At 51.0% G+C, this 24,800-nt stretch overlaps 10 protein-coding genes across 10 annotated transcripts; 6 read left to right on the top strand and 4 right to left on the bottom strand.

The window, feature by feature from the left end:
- Positions 1-559: 559 nt before the first annotated feature.
- On the top strand, positions 560-894 carry HO173_011947 (uncharacterized protein; the record flags this gene model as incomplete). The annotated part of the gene is made up of 2 exons (XM_037313821.1): positions 560-730; positions 787-894. 2 exons carry the CDS (start codon positions 560-562, stop codon positions 892-894), a joined length of 279 nt encoding a protein of 92 aa, XP_037159336.1.
- Positions 895-960: 66 nt separating this feature from the next.
- On the top strand, positions 961-1,369 carry HO173_011946 (uncharacterized protein; the record flags this gene model as incomplete). The annotated part of the gene is made up of 2 exons (XM_037313820.1): positions 961-1,009; positions 1,164-1,369. The coding sequence occupies 2 exons, from the start codon at positions 961-963 to the stop codon at positions 1,367-1,369; spliced, it is 255 nt and encodes an 84-aa protein (XP_037159335.1).
- A 48-nt stretch (positions 1,370-1,417) lies between these two features.
- On the top strand, positions 1,418-1,645 carry HO173_011945 (uncharacterized protein; the record flags this gene model as incomplete). The annotated part of the gene is made up of 1 exon (XM_037313819.1): positions 1,418-1,645. One exon carries the CDS (start codon positions 1,418-1,420, stop codon positions 1,643-1,645), a length of 228 nt encoding a protein of 75 aa, XP_037159334.1.
- Positions 1,646-2,058: 413 nt separating this feature from the next.
- Positions 2,059-3,745, top strand: HO173_011944 (uncharacterized protein; the record flags this gene model as incomplete). The annotated part of the gene is made up of 3 exons (XM_037313818.1): positions 2,059-2,376; positions 2,533-3,400; positions 3,462-3,745. 3 exons carry the CDS (start codon positions 2,059-2,061, stop codon positions 3,743-3,745), a joined length of 1,470 nt encoding a protein of 489 aa, XP_037159333.1.
- A 56-nt stretch (positions 3,746-3,801) lies between these two features.
- Positions 3,802-5,926, top strand: HO173_011943 (uncharacterized protein; the record flags this gene model as incomplete). The annotated part of the gene is made up of 8 exons (XM_037313817.1): positions 3,802-3,891; positions 4,269-4,292; positions 4,341-4,366; positions 4,434-4,475; positions 4,529-4,583; positions 4,636-5,091; positions 5,146-5,840; positions 5,893-5,926. The coding sequence occupies 8 exons, from the start codon at positions 3,802-3,804 to the stop codon at positions 5,924-5,926; spliced, it is 1,422 nt and encodes a 473-aa protein (XP_037159332.1).
- A 1,255-nt stretch (positions 5,927-7,181) lies between these two features.
- HO173_011942 (uncharacterized protein) lies at positions 7,182-8,763 on the bottom strand (the record flags this gene model as incomplete). Its single annotated transcript, XM_037313816.1, has 6 exons — positions 7,182-7,373; positions 7,481-7,632; positions 7,692-7,804; positions 7,858-8,276; positions 8,359-8,478; positions 8,578-8,763. The coding sequence occupies 6 exons, from the start codon at positions 8,761-8,763 to the stop codon at positions 7,182-7,184; spliced, it is 1,182 nt and encodes a 393-aa protein (XP_037159331.1).
- Positions 8,764-9,316: 553 nt separating this feature from the next.
- Positions 9,317-11,066, bottom strand: HO173_011941 (uncharacterized protein; the record flags this gene model as incomplete). Its single annotated transcript, XM_037313815.1, has 5 exons — positions 9,317-9,716; positions 9,768-10,442; positions 10,500-10,754; positions 10,817-10,881; positions 10,941-11,066. The coding sequence occupies 5 exons, from the start codon at positions 11,064-11,066 to the stop codon at positions 9,317-9,319; spliced, it is 1,521 nt and encodes a 506-aa protein (XP_037159330.1).
- A 2,255-nt stretch (positions 11,067-13,321) lies between these two features.
- HO173_011940 (uncharacterized protein) lies at positions 13,322-17,551 on the top strand (the record flags this gene model as incomplete). The annotated part of the gene is made up of 2 exons (XM_037313814.1): positions 13,322-16,910; positions 16,968-17,551. The coding sequence occupies 2 exons, from the start codon at positions 13,322-13,324 to the stop codon at positions 17,549-17,551; spliced, it is 4,173 nt and encodes a 1,390-aa protein (XP_037159329.1).
- A 1,395-nt stretch (positions 17,552-18,946) lies between these two features.
- HO173_011939 (uncharacterized protein) lies at positions 18,947-21,402 on the bottom strand (the record flags this gene model as incomplete). Its single annotated transcript, XM_037313813.1, has 3 exons — positions 18,947-20,907; positions 21,016-21,129; positions 21,300-21,402. The coding sequence occupies 3 exons, from the start codon at positions 21,400-21,402 to the stop codon at positions 18,947-18,949; spliced, it is 2,178 nt and encodes a 725-aa protein (XP_037159328.1).
- Positions 21,403-22,003: 601 nt separating this feature from the next.
- On the bottom strand, positions 22,004-24,450 carry HO173_011938 (uncharacterized protein; the record flags this gene model as incomplete). Its single annotated transcript, XM_037313812.1, has 4 exons — positions 22,004-22,053; positions 24,015-24,131; positions 24,217-24,274; positions 24,376-24,450. 4 exons carry the CDS (start codon positions 24,448-24,450, stop codon positions 22,004-22,006), a joined length of 300 nt encoding a protein of 99 aa, XP_037159327.1.
- Between the last annotated feature and the right edge of the window lie 350 nt (positions 24,451-24,800).

Raw genomic sequence — 24,800 nt, 5'->3', positions numbered from 1 at the left:
TCAAATATCCCAAGCTATCACATGGGTGATCTACGGTTCTTTTAACTGGCGACATTTGCATGATTCATCATAGGCGAAATCAATAAACGTGCCTCTGCAGAAAACCAACGGACTGCACGATAGTGTAAAGGTCGAGGATTCAAAGACACCTATTGAGAGACTAACAGAAACGGACCGTCTCGCAAATGAGTCATTGGATGGGAGGTTAGATCGCTCATTAAGTTCAGCGAGCTTGAAAAGGGTATTGCATCTGCACTCAGACAAGAAGTAGACGATGATGAAACAATGTATACAATGAACAGAACATTGTCCATGATAACGTGGCCTACCAAATCCTCTACAGCATGCATATTAACACGCTCCAGCCTCCTATTTACATAATTTCCTTCCACTCACAAGCACAGAAACCACCAAAGCTCGAGAAATTATCCAAGTCACCGACCTTCACCCTCCAGATCTACGACCTTGGTCACCAAATGGTCAGCACAAATATCTGACTCTTCTCTTCCTCGTCACATAGTCTCATCTTCACAGGGACAACCACGAGCCGAAAGACCACATGCCCACCGTCGATCAAACCGAACTCGTCAGCAGCTTGAGTGACCTCTTTGACTCTTCAAAGTACTTGGACCTCACAATCCATTGCGGATTAGGCGTCTACACGGTCCATCGCGCTGTCATCTGTCAACGCTCCGATTTTTCTGCTGCAGCATGTGATTCAGTATTTAAGGTGCGTACACACCTGGCAATCCACGAGTCAAGAAGCGGCTACAGGTGTGTTCGTAGGAGCCAATGACTGTAACAATCACTGTAGACGATGACGACCAGTCCACGGTTCGACGCATGCTGACCTACCTCTACACCCTCGATCATGACGACGCAGATGATCCCTGAGTCGTGGCCGTAGCATTATCACAAGATACAGATGGCCATGTCGCTGAAACAAGCTCGAAGCCAGAAATGGTCGATAATGCAATGATCTCGCATCGCAAGCGCATGAACAACGTCCGTAAATGCATTTGTCGCAGCAACATCCCTCAATCTATACCATATATAAGCCCCCAGCCATGTCTCGGGAGCATGTTGTCTATCTTGCTCCTCAGACTTGTTTAGAACCCGATTTCTTTGCCTCAAAGAAGCCATACTCATTCCGAAATGTGCAGGTGTGAATGCTCTTGCGGGAAAGTACAACATACCTATGCTGAAAGAGTTTAAGTTCAAAATAGGCAAATTCGCTTGCGATTTCTTTCACTATCGAGAGATCATCAACGCAATCTTCGAGAATACTCCTGACTCGGATTTGGGGCTACGTAATACTGTCGTCTCTAGGTGTGCAAATGCACGCAATCTGGAGAAGTGTCTCAATTAGGAAAGGCTAGCTACAGTAATAAGAAAGCACGGCAACTTTGGTCTAGGGATGCTGCAGGAGGTTGTCAAGAAGCACAACTCAGAGCTGGAGAAGCAGAAGCAAGGCGTGAACACCAGAGCAATCGAATTGAGACTAGCAGTGGGCAGCTTGCTTGACGATGCAACGCACCTTCACATCCCAGGCAAAGAGGACTCGCAGAAGGACTTTGAGCGTGCTTATGAAGCTTTGGAGAAACTTGAACAGAAGCTTTGGGAATGTCTGGACGTCTTGATATAATTCCGTTACAAACGGTCATCTTGGAAAGTTATTGTAGCGTGAGACTGACATCAAGATGAAGTGCTATTGAAAGATGTTAGAGAGCGGATGTGGATGTCTGATTTTTTGATTTTTTATACTAAATGAAGACATCTACCTGTATGTAAGGGTGTACCTTTACCGAGACTGAGCTCTACGTCTAGCGGCCGAGCCGGGTATAGACCGGGTGTACGGCAATCCCCTTTTGCGCATTGTGATGGCATGGTGGCATGACATGCTCTAATTTTCTTTAGCAAAATATTTAATACCAGGAGTCAAGCTAGCAGCGCAATCATGCTATTCCAAACTTTCTACCCTCGATATTCTGAAGTCGTGATCCCACATTCCCCTCGATCCTTCGTAGCCTTCAGAGCTTCCCATGGCCGTCTACCACCATGAACGGGAAAAAGTCGCCTCATCCTGCCGCCAAAGCAAGTGCCAATGGGCACAATGGTCCCCCTGTTGGTTCAGAAACAACTATCGCTGGACCGGGTGCAGACCAGCCACAGGCTGAGGAAAAGAGAGTGGTGGACGAGCCACCAGATGGAGGCTATGGTTGGGTCTGCGTGGTTAGCACTTTCTTCATTAACGCACATACATGGGGCATCAATTCTTCCTACGGTGTCTTTCTTGCATACTACTTGGCCAACGACTACTACCCCGGAGCTTCAGCATTAGAGTTCGCTTTTATCGGAGGTCTCTCGATATCCCAGGTACGTATATGTCCGAGCTACCCCTTCCTATATGGTATTGAGATTGAGTTGCAAGACATGTTTGGGGAGCAAGAGGACCTTTCTACTCCAGAGACCTGCCTTGCAAGTCCATTACCTACCTTGAGTAAGCAATGCTGACTCCGAAACCTGCGTAAGGCTCTGTTAATATCGCCACTCGCAACGTACATTACACGAGTATATGGAACAAGAACTACATTGTTACTCGGCGTTGCTCTTGAGACTCTTGCGTTAATCAGCGCATCTTTCACACATGAGATATGGCAGCTGTTTCTCAGTCAGGGTGTTTGCTTCGGGTTCGGCATGGGGTTTCTCTTCGTGGGCTCTGTCGGTATCGTACCACAATGGTTCACAAGGAAGAGAGGTCTTGCCAATGGTATCGGCACTGCGGGTAGTGGCCTTGGGGGCTTGATGTACAGTTTAGCTACAAACGCGATGATTGATCGACTTGGTGTAGAATGGGCTTTCAGGATTCTTGGGATACTGGCCTGTGCGGTCAATTGCACTTGCGCCATGCTAATAAGGGACCGTAACAAGGCTATTGGATCGATCCAGCTGGCCTTCGACTATACGCTGTTCAAAAGACCTGCGTTCTTGCTCTTACTAGGATGGGGCTTCTTCAGCATGATGGGTTATATCGTCTTACTGTTTTCACTGCCGAATTATGCCACCAGCATTGGCTTAAGCGCGCAGCAAGGATCCATTATCGGGGCAGTACTTAATCTTGGGCAGGCGCTTGGTCGTCCTCTTGTGGGGATATTCTCAGACAAGGCTGGCCGCATCAATCTGGCAGGGCTTTGCACGTTCATTGGTGGTCTATTCTGCTTCGTCATTTGGATATTCGCCAAGAGCTATGGTGTCTTGGTCTTCTTCGCCATCATCGTTGGTACCGTCGCAGGTACGTTCTGGACTACGATTGCACCTGTCGGAGCGGAAGTCGTGGGCTTGAAAGAGCTACCCTCTGCTTTGTCTATTGTCTGGATAGTCCTAGTCCTTCCTACAACGTGTAAGTTACATCACTGCACCTGCAGTAATCATTCCTTAGTACTTGGTTAACCGTGATCTAGTCGCTGAGCCCGTAGCCCTCGAGTTAAGGCAAAAAATTGGAAATACTTACCTCCACGCCCAGATCTTCACAGGCTTCATGTACGTAGCGGCAGCAGTGTGCATGTGTTTCTTGCGAGTTTGGAAGGTTGGGCAGATCGAGCAGATCGCCGCAGAGCAAGAAAAGAAGCCCGATGATATAGATGCAGCATCTGCTGAGCCGGTGGATGATCGGGCTGTCTCTTTCGCGGCGAAGAAACCTAAAAGCAGTGTGTTGAAACGCCTCTTCATACGGAAGAAGGTATGAGGTCTCATATATATGTAATGGGATCCATGTTTGATGCGATTATCTAGCATAGCAATATGATCATGATTTACATAATGACTTCGGTAGAACCGACATGGTTTTTCCGCTACAGCTCCTGGAATTTCTTGCGGTCAATGGCCTTTGGGGTGCGTACTCGATTCGAGCGCTCCACGATTGAACTCCATGATTGAAACCAGTGGTGGCGAATCGGGTTTCCTCTCAGTGTTTACGCCAAGCCCGCGAAGCGCTTCGCGCTTGCAGTCCCACAACACGGCTCTTCTCTCTCCAACTCACTTCTCCAAAACCACTACTCCACCACACTCATATCTCTCTCGAGCACTTGACTTGCTCTCTTCTACTCAATAGAATCTCTTCTCAAGTCTCCAATCTTACTCCAAGGTCAACATGCGTGAAATTGTACGTCGCCCCACACAACAATTTTCCAAACGCGTCCCTGGCCATTTACCCTCTCCTCCGCTGGTTGAAGACCACATAGCTGACCTTTGCCCTTCCTGATGTATAGGTGCATCTACAAACCGGTCAATGCGTAAGTCTGTGCATCTCCGACAACGCGGATTAGAGCTGACACGGCTAGGGTAACCAAATTGGTGCTGCTTTCTGGTTCGTTCATCCTCGAGTCCTTCTACGCGATATAATTGGCATACTCATGGTGATTGGCGATACACAGGCAGACTATTTCTGGCGAGCATGGACTCGATGGCTCTGGCCAGTAAGCAAATGCAAAAGACGACGCAACGTTTGGACACCCCTGACCCTGTTTAGATACAATGGAACATCTGACCTCCAGCTGGAGCGTATGAACGTCTACTTCAATGAGGTACTATGAGGACATCTTTCTTTGCCATGATATGCAGCTCACCGCTTTCAAGGCATCAAACAACAAATATGTCCCTCGTGCTGTCCTCGTCGATCTTGAGCCTGGTACCATGGACGCCGTCCGCGCTGGTCCTTTCGGCCAACTTTTCCGACCCGATAATTTCGTCTTTGGTCAATCTGGTGCTGGTAACAACTGGGCCAAGGGTCATTACACCGAGGGTGCGGAATTGGTGGACCAGGTCCTTGATGTTGTGCGTCGTGAGGCTGAAGGATGCGATTGCCTCCAGGGGTTCCAGATCACGCACTCTCTCGGTGGTGGAACTGGTGCTGGTATGGGTACGCTTTTGATCTCGAAAATTCGCGAGGAGTTCCCAGACCGTATGATGGCTACATTCTCCGTGGTCCCTTCACCAAAGGTATCCGACACCGTCGTGGAGCCATATAACGCTACTCTATCCGTGCATCAGTTGGTCGAGAACTCGGATGAAACCTTCTGTATCGATAACGAGGTTGGTCAAATGCGCACCTTCCACAAAGACTTAAGGACTGACGTGTCAATCTAGGCGCTCTACGACATTTGCATGCGTACCCTCAAGCTCTCCAACCCATCTTATGGAGATCTTAACCATCTTGTCTCCGCAGTCATGTCAGGTGTCACCACCTGTCTCCGTTTCCCCGGTCAACTCAACTCGGACCTCCGCAAATTGGCCGTCAACATGGTGCCATTCCCGCGTCTACATTTCTTCATGGTTGGCTTCGCACCTCTCACTAGCCGTGGTTCTTCCTCATTCCGCGCGGTCACTGTACCTGAATTGACTCAACAAATGTACGACCCCAAGAACATGATGGCCGCGTCTGACTTTAGAAACGGCCGCTACCTGACCTGCGCTGCGATCTTCCGTGGTAAGGTCTCCATGAAGGAAGTGGAGGACCAGATGCGCAACGTTCAGAACAAGAACGCCTCATACTTCGTCGAGTGGATCCCCAATAATGTTCAGACCGCTCTCTGCTCCATTCCTCCGCGCGGCTTGAAGATGTCTTCGACCTTCATCGGCAATTCGACCTCCATTCAGGAGCTGTTCAAGCGTGTTGGTGACCAATTCACTGCTATGTTCCGTCGTAAGGCTTTCTTGCATTGGTATACTGGTGAGGGAATGGACGAGATGGAGTTCACTGAGGCTGAGAGCAACATGAACGACTTGGTATCCGAATACCAGCAATACCAGGAGGCTTCCGTCTCGGAGGGCGAGGAAGAGTAGTAAGTCTTGTCCACTGACTACTGCTTCGAATCATTGCTAACTTCTCCACAGCGAGGAGGAGGCTCCTGCCGAAGGCGAGGAATAGATTGTGCGAGTGCTCGTCTGCTCTTAGGTTTCTCTTGAGTGAGACCAACAGGGCGTTAGCAATAGCGATGCAACATTCGCACGATTGATGTTGTTTACGTGGTCCAGACTGATTGTGTTTCTAGCCAAAAGATAGTGAAGCGTGCGAGGCGATTAGCAAGGAATGCAAAGCGAGTGACATTGACATAGCAGTGCCGACAATAGCGTAAAGCTCGCTCTTCTCCAACCTCTCCCCCTCATCTAATTTTTGCTCCTGCAACATGCTTCGCCCTCGATCCTGCCTCCTTCATCCAGTGCGAACCGCTGCCCTCCCCCCTTCAATACCCCGTCCCCACCCCCCTCTCCCTCTCCTCCACCACATCAAAATCAAAATAATATGTCCGTCCCCCAGCACCACCAAAAACCGCTTCAACCCATCCCCCCAAACCCTCGCCCGCCATTCCGGGCCTCGAACGCAATACCCCCTCCGTCCCACCATCGCTGTCGCCGTCGCCGTCGTTTGACCACACGTACCAAACGCACGCACTCCACAGGCTGATTCGCACCCTCAGCGTGCACGGCTTTGGCATCTGCGATGGCGCTGTTGACGCGGGGGGGGGGGGGGCGTAGCTGTAGAGTAGCGTTTTGAGCGGATGGGTCCGGGAGCCAGTGAGGGGATGGATGGAGTAGGGGAGGAAGGGGACGGTCTTGATGGAGGGGGCGGCTGGGGTGGTGATGTGGGAGAGCGGGGTGAGGTTGTGGTTGGAGAGGCTGGGGGATGGGAAGGGAAGGGAGGGGATGTCGGTGTGGGTGAGGGTGAGGTGGAAGGGCTGGTATGCATGGCTGGGGTCGAAATCAATCAATCAATTGTGGTATGAGCGGGGACGAACTTTTACATCCACCGGGGTGGGAGAACGATTGTTGCTTCGAGGATCATTGGCTTCTTCTTCTTCTTCTTCTTCTTCTTCTTCTTCTCAGGTAAATCGTAATCGGTTCTGGTCTCGTCGGTTCTGGTTGTTCCTCTTGAGGCGCGGCTCTCTGTCAACGCATTCGGATATTCAGCTTTGCGAAGGCTGGAATGGAGAGGATAGTGAATGAACGGTTCCCATGGGGTTTTCACAAGGTGAGTAACATCATCGACGGCGAGAGGACAACCACGCCCATACATAATGAACACAAGTGTCAAATGGGTACCTCCCCTGTGGCCGATCTTCCTCAAGATCCTTACCAATGCCCCGGAGCCTGGCTACATCACTCCGAACTCCCTCGCAATTATTTCACTTTTTCGCAGCACCGGCCTCTTCCTCAAGCCAAGTCCCAAACTGATCCAATCGCTTGCCCTCTTCTTCACCCTCTTCTTCTTCTTCAACTACAGCTGCTTTCTTCTCGCTCGACTTCTTGAATTTTTCATTCCCGTCCGCGATGTAGGCTTCGAGGACCATTCCGGAGAAGTGGCGGCCGTTCATGACCTGCATTCGAGGAACAGTGTTATTAAAACCACGTGCTTTGCTCGGACTTTGCAAACAGTGTTCCCAGTCATGCGTTGGTAAGACTAAGACGAAGACGGGCAACATACCTTCACGCACTCATTCGCAGCCACATCATTACCATACCGCACGCTTGCTACGCCATCGATTTCTTTGTCGAAGAGAACAACGTTAGTGACTTCGCCCATCTTGGCGCATTCTTCTCGGATGTCTTCTTTGATGTCGAGGATGGCCGCTGGGTCTTCCTATAGGTGGAGATGTCAGGAGAAGGTGGAGATTAGAGTAAGGGGAGAATCAGACGCGCCTCGAGCTCCTGGAGAGTGAACAGGTGTTTCAGTATAACCACTTTATCCCACCGTGAACTGGTATCCTGAATAGCCTGTGGATCATCGTCATCCCAATCTGCGAGTTTACTGCACATGATCAGCAACGCCTCTGTTCAACTAGCAGGGACCCAGCGCCCTACTTATTTAATTTCTGCGTCTTCTTAATAATCTTCTTTTTATCTTTCATATTACTCTTCGCCGGCGCGTCTTTTTGAGCCTTATAACTAAAGTCCGCGGCGGCGACCTTCATTTTTTGCCCATCACCCAATCTAAAATCCGTATCATCCAGTAGCTGTATCGCCAAATCCACGCTCTCGGCTCGAAAATAGAGGATGAGGGCGTCTCCTTTAAAGCTCCCGTCGTCGTTGGTGTACAGCTTGATGCGAGGCTTACCACGGTCGATTTCTTCGGCAATGACACCGCAGCGTGAGAAGACGTCGTGCACTTCTTGGACAGTGGTATCAAGTGGGAGCGAGGTTACGTAGACAGCAGTGTTTTTGCGTTCCCGGGGTTCTGGGGCGGGCTTTGCTTTCTTGATATTTGCTCGACCACCTGTTTCCTATTTCATAAGGTCCGACATCAGCTCTCTGTAGTAAGAATGCTTTTACAGGAAGATGAGTTGAGTAAACGTTGATCCTTACATCTTCCCCATTGACATATGTCTGCTTCTTCCTCTTCTTCACCGCCTGCGCCGGCTCCGACTCATCCACGCCTTGAACAGCATAAGCGGCTCTTTGCTGCTCCATCAAAGCATTGTCCAACTGTAGATCCAACCACGACCGGGCATGCAATTAGAATCCGCCATCCTGACCATAGCTTGCATGGGCACCCTCATGTATACGTAGGGGACGAGGGCGTACCACTGGAACCCATCTCTTCAGCGCATCATCGAATTCGAACTCCTCACCATTGTCTGCTTCAAGAATGAACTTGTTGGCGAGCTTCGAGAAGGAAACGCGTGGGTCCGCGTCGAATTCTTCGGGATTTTGGGGGAAGTTGGATAGAGGTGGGGCGGGTGAATGGTTTGGGGAATCGATGCTGGCCATGATTGCAAGAAGCGTGCGACTTCAACTGATGCTTCAAGGCCAGCCTTTAAAACATGTTGAGACGAGTGAGGATCGCAACTTAGATCCAAGCGGACCTCGGCTAAACTTGTCGCTTCTGCACCAAAGAAGAACGCTCAAGGGGGCTCGGGGAAAACTCCATAGTTGCTGAAGCGCTGAAGCTGGTGAAACTGAAAAGCGGTGGTGCTGGATGCGTCATGTTATGGTCTTAAGTGTGGGCGGAAAGAATAGACATAATATTATATTTGGCGGAAGCTACAAGATCAAAAGAATGGTACAAGTAAGAGTCTAGGCTGTGAAGTATGATACACAACTACAAGACCTATCCAAGCATACTTTGAAGACCCTACGCTTCGTATCGCCGCATACCAACACGCCTATGTCAAACGAAGACATTACGCCCCCTGCCCGGCTAGAATCCCTAGACGGTCTTTTGGACCCCTCCAAGCGAAGAAAGAGAACTCCAAGGTCGTGGTACATATTGCGAAGTGAAAGCTAGCCGTTACTACCCATTGACTTGAGGAATTTGAGTTGCTCACGGCCGCTGGCGTATCTTCATGGGGATCTCATCAGAAGAGGTAGAAAAGTTCTTCTCATGACCACGACCCATTGGGGAATCTTGATCGCCAGAATACTTTGACTCGCTTTCGTCAACCAATGCATCGCCGTTGAGGACGTCTCGCGTAAGCTCAACGTAATCGTAGGCAAACTCGCCAATCTCGGCATCGTCCATACCGAGGACCTCAGCTTCTTCACTTGCACGTAGTCGTAGGCCTGGGATGAGGTTCATAAGGAATAGGATGATACATGTACCGCCGAACGAGTAGGCGAAACCGGAGACAGAGTCAGCGAGTTGGTAGGCGAGCTGGATCCAGTGGTGATTGAGCCATCCCCCAGGAATCACGGTGAAGCCGTCCAGATGTGCTATGTAATCACTAGAACCTTGTCAATGCGCGGACAGTGTATTGCGAGGGGATGGTACATACGCTGCAAAGAAGCCTGTGCAGAGGTTGCCGACGAGCCCGCCAATGGCATGCACAGCGAAGATATCCAAAGCATCGTCGATGCCTAGGAGAAACTTGATCTTCGTACCGTAATTACACGCGGATCCTGCAAGAATCCCGTATATCACAGCGGACCAAGCAGGCACGTATCCGGATCCTGGAGTGATCGCAACCAGGCCTGCAACGACTCCAGAACAGAATCCGACAGCCGACCATTTCCTTTCGAGTCTGTAATCCAGCAGGCACCACGTCACTCCTCCAACGGAAGCGGCGAGATTGGTAACAACAGCGGCCATGACAGCACGCATGCTTGCACTCAAGGCCGAACCGGCGTTGAAGCCGAACCATCCAACCCATAGAAAGACCGTTCCGATGATGACTTGAGTCACGTTGTGGGGTCGGAAGTTCAACTCATGGGTCCCATGTCCCCTTCTCTTTCCAAGCATAAGCGAATATGCTAGAGCAGCGGATCCGGATGAGATATGCACAGGGGTGCCACCAGCAAAGTCGAGACCACCCATAGACGCTACCCACCCATGAGGATTCCACGTCCAGCAAGCAATCGGGTCATAGATGAGAGTGGCCCAGACCAGCATGAAAATAACGCAGGGAAGCATACGGCCTCTCTCGGCAACAGCACCAACGGCGAGAGCTACGCTATACATGAAAAGTCAACAAGCTTGATCATACGCTACTCGAAGAGGATCATCATACGTAATAGCGGCAAACATGCCCTGGTACACGGCGAACATAAGATCCGGGATCCTGGGGCTGCCAACGGACGGTGCTGCCAACGTATTCCTAAAGCCAATGTTTTCGAGGTCTCCGATGAACTTTCCAGCCGAGTGTGAGAAAGTGAGAGAGTAGCCCCAGAAGAACCACTGGAATGAGGTGACAGCAGTAGCCATCATCGAGAGCCATATCAGGGAGAGCGCGGATTTCCTTCGCGCGAGTCCAGAGTAGAAGAAGCTTATACCGATGTCAGTCGTGATTGAAATACAGCCGGGTGGTTGAGTGGTCTGAGGACATACCCAACGCCCGGAATCATGAGTAAGACGAGAGCGGTGGACGTGAGCATCCAAGCGATATCGCCGGCCTAGGATTGTCAAGTCAGTCAGTGGGCGCGATGAAGCAGACTGATGATATGATGCATACATCATAGTGAACATTAAGATCCTGAGTAAGGGAGTTTCCGCCGGTGGGTATGGATTCATTGTATGGGACGAGGGAGGTGTAATTGAGAGCGTTCAAGTCAACCCCTTCCACCACAGGACCCGACATCTTTATTGATGTTCAGAATGGCAAGCACAGGTCAAGGGCTTGGTGTAATGCAACGAGCTGACGGAGGATGTTGTTTGCTCGTAGCGTCGTATGCAGCTCAGCCTGGAGTACCTGCTCTAATTTCAAGTATACAGGTGGGAAGAGTGGGGAGGACAACCGAGTATAGTTGGAGCGGGTCAGTCTTGTTTTGCCCTCAATCGCTTATAATCTTAATAGGACGACGCCCCCTGTGCAGATCACGGGGAGATGAGGCCCGGGCGTGGGAGCTTTTCGAGATGCACCACTACTGAAAGTCTGAATCTCGGATTCTCACATGATTGATCAATTGGTCAAGCTTTCTTTTTTCACCTCGGTGGCTTGGTAGAACAAATCACGTCTTGCAAACGTATAAGACTGACTCCTGTCAATCAACAACCCTTTCCGACATGGCAATTGAGCGTTGATGATGCCAGGGGCGTACCGAGGCGGACTTGGATGGCGCTCAATCGGAAGCTTGGGAAAATGCCAAGAGTGTCTATTTCTGCAGGCACAACCGTGATTTGATCCTCGCTTGGCTTGGCGTGGGGCAATAACTTCTTCTACCACTACTTTACCTTTCAGGAAGCCGGGAAACCAATCAAATGAGACAGCCGACGATGGTTATTTTCTGTAGCATTGCGCTGAGATGTCTCCAGGTATGATGACATGAGTAGTAGTACGCTGACATTAAACCATAGTATTAGACACTGGAGTGTGAGAATAGGTGGCACGTTCCATAATGCTTCTTCGCTCAAGCTCCATGATTGTGATGCTTCTGATGCGTAGCATCAGTCAATGTCGACAGAGTCTATGGACACCTTTAAGACTCTTCAAAGAAATGACGAAGCTCGCAAGAAATTGCCCCATTGCCAAGTCCATCCCGCCATCGCCTATCTAATGTCCCCTTCTCTATCCTCTTCGTCAAGCCCATCAGTTTGCCGACTGGAAGGGCGGTGCAGCCTGGGGAGTGCTTGCATCTGCTGATGCGGATGACATATCTCGCTTGGAGCTCTGATGAGGGTGACCATGATCGCTGCAGCAGAAATGGCCATTCGAGAGAACGCTTATTGTCCCACTGCGATCTTGCTGTCCGTCGGGTTTGACTCAAGCGATGCTGCCTGGACTTATTGCCATATGTGTTTGGCCATACTATAGGTGTGCCGGGTCGTTCAACCAAAGGACGTCTTGAACCACGTCGTGGGGCCAAATGTCGGGTCACAAGCTAATGAGTACGAATCCATCAGTACATGTATCTTCGTCATCGCAGAGAAGAGCAGAGCAAATCATATCCGAGCTAGTCTGCCATGTTTGTCATGTTGATTGTGACTTGGTTGTGGAGTTGGACTAAATGCCCACGAGATTGACGCGGAAAGTTTGTAGTAAGGTGGAGCTTATTAACAGATGAAACCAAAACATCCCGAAACCTCAACAGAGACTTACACTCCCAGCATACTTGATACCGCAGCTATGCCAATTAATTCACATTCAATGAGACGGAGACCCCCAATGCAGGGTTTAGTCTTCATGTGTTGGGGGGAATGTAGAGAGTCACCACCGAATTCGTGTTGCTGCAAGTCGAAAAGACCGAAGAATAGCAATTTAATGGCTCGTCTATTCACCCAAAGGCTTCAGATCCCGCAACCTACGCAGAGATAAAGCAGTCAAGGTCGTATCTTACAACGCTTTAGTTTCGTAAACATAGCTTAACATCAAGGCATGAAGGGCATTGTCTAGCGTGTTGTTCGGGCAAGAGGCCATTACAGTTGCAATCAATTCGCAGACTTTCCATGCGCAGAGAGCAGATTGCTAAACAGTCGACTCTACTGTCGTAGTTCAATCTCATACCTGGCTGAAGTCAGATGCTGATTGATAGCTCTGTGATGAAGTCTTCTTCGCAACATGAGTGATATTTGTCAAGCTTGAGATGGGAAAGGATGGAAGTAATGGTAATGTCCGAAAACTTGGCCATGACAGCACCAAACCGGCACTTTATAAGTGCCGCAGGCTTATGATTTCATACTCGTAGAGACTTCCGGACTTCCTCGCACTGATATTTTGGATATTACTCTACTCCTCATTATCTAATTATCTTTCCGATTGCTACCGCTTAGTCCAACGTGTTGTTTTTAGCTGGACGACCTCAAGAAGGATTCGCTGTTGACTTTTAGATCTAAGATCTCGCAAAGTGGCTAAAAAACCTTGGTCGCCGTAGCTGTGGCTCAATTTGCTTGGCGACAATGGGTGCCACTACCGAGGGCGCGTATGGGGATGTTTCTCCAAGATCAGATATAACGCCGGAGAAAGCGCGATTCGATGCTCACCGCCTACCACAGGTGATGGAGGAACGGCCAGATACTGTTCGGCATGACTCGGGGGATTCGAGCTCATCGGATGACTTTTCCGCTTCGACCCACCAAGGACATGAGCTCGGTTTCGACGGCATCAGCGATACCGATAGCCACACCCAGTTCACCCCGGGCTCGACTGGGGAAGACCTCACACCTTTGACTGGCTATTCTTCAATTCAACCCTCATGGAATTCTCAAAAGCAACACAGGACAAGGGAAGAGAGTCTGGGAGAGATACGGGAGGTCCCACCCCTCCCCTCAGTAACAAACGCGAGGCCTCAAAGACCTTCAGCACCCGCACGAACTCCATCCAGTACCTATAATCCACCACGGAAACCTCCTCACTTGCTATCATACAACTCGGGCAAGCATTCTTCGTTCTCTGGCACACGGGTCCGGCGAGACCCAAACGCGCAGTATCGAGCGCAAGAGAAGGCATACATACAGCAACTACGGCAGGATCGATACAACGATTATCTTGACGAAGAGCCGTACACACCCTCTTTGGGATATAGTACTGACTCCGAGCCTGAGGAAGAATCTCCCTCGTCCGATGTCCACCTAGACGCCGACGGGAATTACGACCAAGATACCCAGCTCTTCTATAACAACGATGCTATCCAACCATCTTCAGAAGAGCTTCAAGTGCCCGAAAACCGTGAAAGGCTTGAGTGGCATAGTATGCTGGCATCTGTGTTGAAAGGCGATGTCGTTAAGCAGGAGAAGGCACGGCTGATAGGCAACACAGAGCAGAAAGGAGAGGAGGTGCTCAAAAACGAGCTATGGTTGGGTGTCCGGGCGAAGGTGTGTGGGCGGACTATACCTGCACAGCGGCGAATGATAGACGAAGGTCGAGGGGGCATCATACCCATCATCGAGGCAATCATTGCATTCCAGGTCAAGGGTGAAACTGAAGTGGGAATGCCAGCGGCAAAACAGGTTCTGGATGTCGTACACAAGATCGAACAATGCGAAAGGTTGTTTCCTACGCGAAAAGCTCTCGGGATCGCCATTGAGCGTGCTGCCTCGACTGCATTCATCGAGAGCTCTGAAGCTGTCATCTCTTGGCACAATACGACGGAAATGATCAACACAGAGCTTGCCGTCTTGCGAGGCTGGGTTGGGAATGAGGAGCTGGACTTTGCAAAGTCGACGACCCAAGCTCCGGATGGATCTGGACTGGTCGACGACTCGACGTTCCTCGAAAGGCTCCATAAAGATGAAGGTCTTACGTCTTTGCAGGGCGACGATGAGGGCAAACACAGCATGCTAGCTCCAGTAGCAGAGGTCATCAAGAAAGCCAAGACGATGCTCATCATGAACGCCACTCAATTCGCTAAACGCCATCTGCCTCCTTACATCGAAGAGTTGTTGACTCTCATCAATTTTCCCTCACGGCTCATCCAAGAGATCATCCGGATGCGACTGCGATTTGCTACCAAGATGAAGGATCCAGCGACACTGACACCAATGATGCAGACCTCGATGATCTCCCAATTTCAAATATTGCTGAAATTAGCTGTGCGAATTAAGCAAGACTATACCGTCCTATCTCAGCCAGAAGCCGGCTGGGAGCTGCCTCCCTGCATTGACGATAACTTCGACCTTGTGGTCCTGGACGCCTTGAAGTTCTACTTCAAAATGTTGAATGCAAAGCTCGTGGGAAATAGGAACACGTTCAAGGAAGCCGAGATTCTCGAACAAGAATGGGATTTTTGCAACGACATAGGACGATTTCTTGAGGGAGGCGATGTCGAGGTCGCCGAACAATTCAGCGGGCTGACAGCCAAGGCCTTGCAACGTCTCACCACGCACTTCGAGCGAGAACTGACAAGGAGGCCTGAAGAGAACGCTCTAGATATGGACAAGCGGTATAAACAAATACTGGATTCTGTCCGCGTTCGTCAAAGAAAGTTGTTCCGTTTCTCGAGGCATTTGGGGATTCGCTTCGAGAATGCCACCGAGTTCAATATTTCCTTCGGAAGGCAGCAACTGCAAAGCTTCTACGATGCTCTTATCGATTCAGATCATTTCCTCATCTCCAGTCCCGCCTTTCAACACGATGGCATCTTTCTCATAGCATCGCCGTCCTTGTACGATCGGCCCCGGGATATACAGTCACTACTCGGAACGTCTTCTCATGGGGATGCAAAAGACTTGGAGGATGTTTCGGAAATGTATGTCTTGATCATCCGGCCGGATGAGCCTTTGTATTGGGATGGCAAAAAGGTAGAGATCACTATGCGCGCACCCTCAATGGATATCAGACCTGGGCGCTTGCGTCTTGTAGCAGACGGGTCCTTACCACGGCTACAAATCGCACGAACTGCTTTCCTCCAAGCCATAGGCATGAAGCTCGATATCTTGACGGATCTGCGAGCCAATTTGCCAAGAGTCAACATGGAGCTCGGTAAGATCAAAAAGACTGCTTACAAGCTTTCGAACACTATCATGGAGAGCGTTGAAATAATCAGAAAGCAGACCGAAGGTCTTGAGAACCAGGAACTTATACAGACCTGCTTTGCATTCGCCACTGAATTTGGGAAACGATCTGTGGCCTATATGGACGTCAACCGACGTTTGATGAACAACTTGAAGCTCACTAGGCTTGCATTGGACTGGGTGAGCTTCATCTGCGATGATTGTGTACCATCAGACCGAAAAACGTTCAAATGGGCCGTAGTTGCTCTCGAATTTGCTATGGTCATGACGACTGGACCGAACATCCTCTCAATTACCGACGGCGAGTTCAAGCGATTACGGACTAAGGTAGCTGGATGTATGTCGCTGTTGATATCACACTTCGATATAATGGGAGCCAAGTCGACGTTAGCCGCTCAGGCAGAAAAGCAAAGGGTCGAAGCAGTGGCAGGGCAGTTCCGAAAAATGGACATTAGCAGGATGAAGAACGATGCAGAAGCTTCAGAGTTTGTCCGCGAACAATGGCTTGCTCAGTTGAGCGAGATTGATGAGGCCAGGAGACAGAAGAACGCAGAACGACAGGCATTGGGCCGCGTTATGGAAGAGTCAAACGACGCCGACCGCTCGTTGACTTACCTTTCATCCTCGGCTACCAACGTCAGTATGCGATGGCAACAAGGCCAGTTTGTTGGCGGTGGAACTTTTGGATCGGTATACGCAGCCATCAACCTTGACACAGGATACCTGATGGCTGTCAAAGAGATTCGATTGCAAGATCCACAGCTCATCCCAACCGTGGCTGGCCAAATCCGTGATGAGCAGGCCGTTCTCGAGGTCCTCGACCACCCCAACATTGTATCCTACTTCGGCATAGAGGTCCACCGAGACAAAGTCTATATCTTCATGGAATATTGCTCTGGCGGTTCCTTGGCCAATCTCCTTGAGCACGGGCGTATCGAGGACGAGACAGTGGTCCAGGTTTACGCACTGCAGATGTTGGAGGGTTTGGCATACCTCCACCAATCTGGCATCGCTCATCGCGACATTAAGCCTGAGAGTAAGTTCCATATTCATCAAGTTCTTTGCAACTATCACTAACCACTTGACCACATAGACATTCTGCTTGACCACAACGGCATCATCAAATACGTCGACTTCGGCGCCGCCAAAGTCATTGCCCGCCAAAACAAAACACTCCAGCCCACCAACGAAACACCACTCGCCGCCGCAGGCGGTCCCGGCCTCCCCAAAGTTCCGGCAAAACAAAAGTCCATGACCGGCACTCCAATGTACATGTCCCCTGAAGTCATCAAAGGCTCCAACGAAGGCCGTCTCGGTTCGATAGACGTCTGGTCCCTCGGCTGCGTGATCCTCGAGATGAGCACCGGGCGGCGTCCCTGGGCGAGCCTCGACAACGAGTGGGCCATCATGTACAATATCGCCCAGGGCAACCCGCCGCAGCTGCCTAGTAGAGAGCAATTGAGTGAGCAGGGCATAGAGTTCCTGAAGAGATGCTTCGAGCGCGATCCGAAGAGGAGGGCCAGTGCGGCGGAGCTGTTGCAGTGCGAATGGATTAGCACCATCAGGGAACAAGTCGTGCCAAAGGAAAACGGGGGGTCCGATGGTAGTGGCTCGAGCAGTGCGCACAGCTCGAGGCACAACTCAAGTCACTGGCGATCAAGCGAAGAAGAGACCTAAGGATCTGACTATCATCGGCGGGTCCACGAAACCCTTACCCCGCCGACAGCGTAGCCGAGCTGGACGTGCGCGAAGAGATTGCTAAACCCTCGGTGCTCGGTGCAAAAGACCGCTGTCTCTCGTATGACCGTTGACCCGCCGCAAACGGTTCGGGAGACTGCCACTATTGGCCTAGGCGGACTCCTCATTCCAGCACCTGCGATGCCCGGGCCACTTGCGACGCGCTCACGATCTTCACCCACCACCATCTGTGAAACGACGAAGCCGGCGGGCTCACCGAAACTTTACTTCTAAGCATCAATCTTTAAGTGCATATAGCGAGCGTTGGCGTTGCATTAGTCTGATCGATTTTCTTTCCAGATCGTCTCGCGATTACGAGACTGCACTTTTCCCGTCCATGCTTCTCTTCGGGCACAGAATTGCGAGGAACATTTTAGCCGACGACGGATTTGACGATCGTGGAGGGATAGGGTAGATAGCGAGTATAGATAAGGAGAAGCGCGGCGAGCGGTTGAGGTTGTGACGCCGAGGAGTGAATGGAGGGGCTCGCGAAGTACTCGTACATGCAGCGACGGGGAGGCAACTAAGGCTGGCATACATGATGCACAATGCGAGATTCATTCGACGAGATAACGTCTCCATGCACGATCCAGCATTTCCTGTGCCCCAATGGTACCATTGTGAGTGTCAGTAGGCCCATCGGCCTCGACTGCATGCTGGCTGTACGTAAAGCAAGCGTTACATTAGTCCACAACCATTCACGCGCAAGTGATTTGCGACTGACGTGGTTGTGCGAAACAATGCATGATTTGATCGAGTCGCTATCCGGTATCCCCCAAGCTAAATGGAACCCAAGCCCTTATGAGAGAATACACCAATGCCAGCTATCGATGGCCATCCAGTATGCTTCTGCTCCCTTCCAAATGTGTAATTACAAAGCGATTATAGGTATGCCTGTGTCCAGAAACGAAGTGGACAACAAATGACATGACACGGTCAATGCAATAGGTCCACCCGGTTCCCTTTCCCTAGGTGTGTACAAGAAGTTTAACGCCGGCTGTTTTGTGATATGGTGTGATGTGGTGATTTCCTATTCGCACGGTGCTGTGATCCAGTGCGAAGAAGATGATGAGATTGGTACTGTGCCGTCGTCAGTGCGACAAAGATGATAGAATATGATATTTGATGGGTGCTGGTGTAGGGGGTATCCATTTCGTGCTCAACTTGACGCCGTGCCGAATATGCTTGATCTCCGTCGAATGCTTGCGTAAGAAACAATAGTGTACGAGGCCAAAAAAGCAAACACAAGCAAAGTGCGAAATGCAGTCATACAATTCCATCACCATGACCCATAACGCATCACATCATCCTTCGTCTCGAAGATTTGTAGTCTTTTCAGTATCCAGTGCTAGCGGGATACCCCTGCCCTCCTGGCTGATGTCCCCACTGTTGTTGCTGCTGAGGTGGCGGTGCCCAGCCCTGCATCCCCGCTTGCTGCGCGGCCGTCGTCTGTTGATGCAGGTACTGCTGCTGACTTGGACTGGCGCTCTGCGGCGGGTACATCGCTCTTACTCCCGCCATTGCTGCAGCTTGCGAGTATCCTCCAGGCGGGCCGGGCATGCCGGGCATGGTCTGGTAGCTTACGCCGCCGTGCATGGAACCACTGCTCTGGCTGTGATGGAGCTGTGGTTGTGGATGTCCTTGTTGTGGGTGAGGTGATTGGGAAGGGTGGTGGTGTTGCTGTGGCTGTGGCTGTTGCGGCTGCTGTTGCGGCTGCGGCGGTGGCTGCTGCTGCTGCTGCTGCTGCTGCTGTTGTTGGTGGTGCTGCTGCTGTTGCTGCTGCTGCTGCTGTTGTTGTTGTTGTTGGAGTTGCGGCGGTTGTTGGTGATGGGAGGAGGGACTATAGTGAGGCAGATTGGGGTGGTGGGACGAGAGGGGGGATTGTTGAGGTTGGGGGTGTGGTGGTGGATGGCCCCACATCTGAGATTGGGGAGGATAACCGTATGGGGACGTTTGTTGACCATGGCCGGAATAGGAAGAAGAGAGAGAAGAGCGGTGTTGTTGCAGTTCAGGGCGCATGGATGGTGGCATGCCGCTGCGGACGGGAGATTGGGCGTGAGGGTTTTGGTGGTGTTGTTGTTGCTGATGTGAGTAAGCTTGCTGTGGGCTCATCATCTGGGAGGCTTGATGTTGAAGCATAGATTGCTGGTTGTTTCGCATTGTGCTTGACGGCAAGTGTGGTGACTGAGCGGCCATTGGGCTTTGATCCAATCCCTGGGGCGATGAAATTGGCGTCTCACGCTCCCGGTTCCAGAGGTCCGTCATGATCTTGCCTCGATTCGCTCGCTGATGAGTGAAGTTCTTGTTGTTCTCTGCTGCATTGGAGGATTGATGCAGCACGTCTGTAATAGGACTGGTTTGCGTTTTATCTTGATAGGACGGACCCCCCATCTCCTGCCTCGGTCGCTGGATGGTGCCGTAAGCTCGCAGCCGGGAATCCTCGGGCATGGGAGGGAGTCCTCCTAAGTAACCGTGAGGAAGATTTGGGCTCCCTATATTAGGGTCTGCGTAAATGATTTCTTGATGCTGGCCAGGTCCTCCAGTGTCAACAGGATTGTTGTTTTCAAGAGCGGAAGCCGCCTCCCTTGCTTTCCCAGCTCCTGGTCGCTTGTCGCCGGCCATGTCTTCCTCGGTAAAACCCTGCTTTATAGCCTTCGCTTCCCAATAATCGTCTCGGACCCTCCTTCCGTTATCAATCACCCTAGCACCAAATTGGCGGAACATGGACTTTGCAGTGACGATGGCGATCTGCCGTGACCTGTACGAATAAGGAAGAATCTCTTGGTGAATCAATTCGTCCTTCTCTGTTTGCGTAGCAATGATCTTGAACAAAGATCTGTTTTTGTTGAAAAGTAGATAGGAGTCCCTGTAGCCTAGGACGCGAGCGCACTCTGTTGCCAGCATGAATCGCTTCTCTTGTCTTTTCGCTACGTAAAATGTCCGAATCTTGAATTGACGACCTCCTTGAGGAAAACCTTGTGCGTTGACCTTTTCCTCTCCTGCATTGTCGTATTCCCTTGGTACGTATTCATCCCCCTCGTGGTTCAATTGATCTGTGGTATGATCTCTGACTGTCGGCAATGCCTTGATCACTGTTTTGGTGGGCGTCGACTTCGGTGGAGACTTCTGGGTCGGAACGCCACTAACGTCCTGCGGAAGACCATGCGACTGAAGTTGCGGAGTCCGTAGCTGGTCTGGGTTATTGTGTGTTACCTGTTGCGAAGATGGAGAAGCTGGAGCCTCTGCGGAGAGCTTGGACTTCGGAGGCCTTCCGCGCTTTTTCGGCTTCTGATCGTCTGTGAAACCCGACAAGAGTCAGCAAGCTCTTAGGATCTTTCGCAGACGCAAGGCCGGCCATCTCCTTTGCAGAACGGTAGCCCGCATTGTTTGCTTGTGACACATACCATCTTCGGCTCCACCGCCGAACTGATCGCCACTGTGTTCTGGTGATCGACTTCTCTTCTGACCGCGAGAATTTATGTGCGCGTTGATCGAGGACGGGTTCGGTAAGACCGAGACTAGGAAAAGAGTGGCGAGCGTCAGCTCATGCGCTCAGAGGTCAAGCAACGGCGACGCAACTTGACGTGGGTTGAGGTTGAGCAAACGATAGTCAATGCCCTTTGCGGCTGTCGCTAAGAGAAGGGCAAGCGGTCTCCAAGCGACGTTCATTGACTGGAGGGAAAATTACCGGGCGTGTTCAATGCTGCTGGGTTGATAGTACCCGATCCATCGATCATGCTGCCTCCCATACCATTCATTGACGATGATACTGGGAGCGGCGCCGAGTACATGGTGGCCAGATTGACGTAGCCTTATTGGTCGCCACTCTTGTCGCACCGACGGGGCCGGTGCGCCAGAGGGCCCGTTGGGTGAATGGCAGCGAGGTGGTTACACAGCAACGTGATGATTGTTGGTGACGAGCTCTGGCGCGGGTTCGTCGCATGCAGGGAGTGGTCGCGCGCAAAGAAAGCTTAGGACCCCTCTTCCCGGGCACTACCTCAACTTTACCTTTTCAGCCTGCGAAGGTGGAGTGGAGGCGGACGGGTAGGTAAGCTGGCTGCAAGGTGACAGATAGCCGTCGCGGTAATTGGATGTAGAGATATTTGGTGTGTATAGTGGTGAGTGCGACCATGCAAAACGCATTGGTGTATATTGACTGGATGCAAGGTCGCGGGGATGGGGGGTGTTGATGGAAAGTCGCCCCAATGATGATAATAATAGGCAATAATAATACTTAGTAGTCAGTCAAGTCGCATTCGATTTTCCTTCGGAGGAGGGCGGTGGATGGCTCGGGCGATGGGTAGTCTAAGTAGTTTCGGGCAGTCGATGGGCAGTGTGGCACATAATCTCACCGGTGACTTTAGGGGAGTTTGGACATTCCTATATGAAGGGTCACCTTGGTGTTTCTTGTTCGACTTTCAGCATCCAATGGCCGATCTCGTCTGCATCTTCGAGGTTTAGCTTCGAGGATCCGAGGACTGCCCGTGAATGTGGGGGGGAATGGCGAGTGGAGGGTTCGAGGATTGCTGTGCGAAGCCGGGCTCGAATCTTGGACGCAAGCCGTTGATTGAAGGGATGGAAGGGAGACTACTCTGGATCACGACAGGTGTCAAGTCTGAACGACGGACTACAACAAAGCCCACAGGTCAAGATTGCTCTGAAACGGTGATCCTCGCGCTTTCGCAGCTATTGCCTCTTGGGGGGTTTGTACGACCCTCGGACACTGGAGTAAAGAAGAAGACTGACTGACTGACGGGATAGGTTGTACAAGGCTTGCAGGATCTACCATGGCTTGAAGAGTCATCACGAAACATGAACGTGAATGGACATCGGAGCCGGACAGGCTGGCGCAGTTTTTTGAAAAGGGATCTTCAAGGCTCAGGAGGATCTAATGCTGCAAATGCAATGCACGATGCCGCTCCACTGGAAAAAGGCGGAGTGACACGCCGTGCAGGCAGCAGGAGCCAGAACGTGCAGTTCATAGCCTTGGGCCCGAGAGACTCGGCCTTAGCCTCGAGCTCCACACACCCACGACACCCACACCCCCTCCCCCCCCGGTCCCCTTACATGACCAAAAAGGGGTCCTCGTGCGATGTGCAGGTGACTGTCTATAATCGCAGTAGCCGCCGTTCATGGGTCCAGGCAGATCATCCAATACGAACCAAGCACCCTTTGCCTTTCATACAGGGCATTCGCCCCGTCGACTTCCATGATGACGATTATTTACAGCTATCTCGGACTCTAGCAGGATAGTGTATGGAAGAAGGTAGTGATGAGCCGGCCTAAGATCTACAAGTTCCATGGCTCCGGGGCGGGGACGGGAATATGACGCGATGGCAAAAGGCGAGGAGCGGCATGGAATCTATGGGCAAGGATAAGTCTACGTATCCAAAGTGTAAGAAGTAAGAAAAGAAGCTGATTGCAGGCGTGATTGGACGGGCACGCCACATAACCGCAGCTCCTTCCCGAGGACTCATCCACTCGCAAGATTGCAAGGAAAAGTCGAAACTTGGGTGGCTTAAGGACTCGGGCGAACATAAGGCATGAAAAACGCGGGTACGTCGATCGTCTGCGGAAGGGAAGGAGCCTATTGCTATTATCAGGGCAGTCAATGTCATGATCATGCAAGGAGTACAGCCGCGGCCAAATTTGGAGGGGGGAGAGGGGGAGGTGGAGGGAGGAAGGGGGAAGGGGGAAAGGCGAGGTGGCGGTAAGCCTGGGTAGGAGTCGGGATACGAGACACAGTGACAAATCCTTTTTGGTGATGCCTACGTGATGATACGTGATACGAGCGATACACGAGTGAACACGAATAATGTCTGGTGCAAACAAGCGAAAAGGCTAGAATCTGCGTGGGGTAATTGAGGTAGCTGGAATTCCATCGTCGACCGTAATCCGTCAATTAATTGGCTCATTTTCCGCCAATCATTCAAAGCATTGGTCAACGATCGTCAAGGCAAAAGCGAGGCGGCGTTGCCTCCTGCTGCGCCCTTTTTTTTTTCCTACTTTTGATTTTTGAAGACGAAGCCTCGCGTTTTCTTTGTCAGGTCAAGGAGATACTTTTCCTTCTTTAATGGTTCTGATGGTTTATAATGTTAAGTACTTTAAAAGTAATGATTGAGCAAATCATTCGAGGGTCAGCCTTTCTTCGGGAAGTGGTGAGCTCATTCTGAAGATTGCCGCGGGGCTGAAGGGTGCGCCTCTTCGGGAAAATTAGTACATAAGCATCATCAAGTCCGATAAGCCGTATGGAGTTGAATTGCCTGATTTGCTCGTGCCACTTGGCATCGGGATTGCCTTGCCAAGTTGCGAACCCTCGGCGAACATGCTCATTGGTATCTGGGATCCGGTATGGTATGTAGAGGCTAAATGAGATAATCCACAGCGGCAGAGAGATCCAGACCGTCTTCAATCTGGTCACCTTGTGCGAGAAAGGAGAAAGGCATCTGGCTGTCATTGGCGGATTGACGCCCGGTTGCTCTAGAATCGCAGTAAATTCTGCCACCGGTCTTCAGAGGACCTATGAGATCAGAGAGATGACGGCAATGAATTTGGGGAAAGAACGTGACAAATGTTCCTAGTTGATGACGCGGGCGGAGAATTACCGGAGAAAGAGCCACTTGATTGCTTTATGTTATAATAGACAGCTGCTCGTTTCACAATCTGCGAGCAGGACCGTTAGCAGATCTGCAATGTCATTTGATATGAACCCTTTGCTCTTCATTGAAGTAAGCCGTGGCCTCATCTCGAGGCTACAAGGCTACCAAGGTAGCGTGTCTCTTGACGGCGTTGACGCAGACAAGGATACCGTAGGACAACAATCCTGATGCTGACAACATCGCTGACTAGCTAGATCAGCCAAGCTACTAAGCCGCTGCCTTGAGAATGCAGAGCCGCAGATCAAGAAACAAATGACCAGTGAGCAGCGACAGACTTCGCTCAGCTCGGACAGATGACTTAAATCAGCAGACACCACACCCTCATGCACTGGACACTCTCGCTAAGGTAGCGCACAGGCCATTGAGAACCAAGGCCCGTCCCGAAGATGCATATGCAAGTCAATGCGCAACATGCCCTGGATGCTCCTTGCATCAGCAGACGAGAGAGACAAGAGAGAATGTTAGATAGTACATACTCTACAGACAGAACACAAAGAAAGTTGGAGGTCATCTGATACATCGGTTGAATG

This window comes from Letharia columbiana (assembly GCF_014066305.1).
Source record: "Letharia columbiana isolate WasteWater2 chromosome Unknown Sc0000070_s0, whole genome shotgun sequence".
Taxonomy (NCBI): Eukaryota; Fungi; Ascomycota; class Lecanoromycetes; order Lecanorales; family Parmeliaceae; genus Letharia; species Letharia columbiana.
The sequence above is the reverse complement of the archived record's forward strand: the minus strand, read 5'-3'. Positions and strand labels throughout refer to the sequence as shown.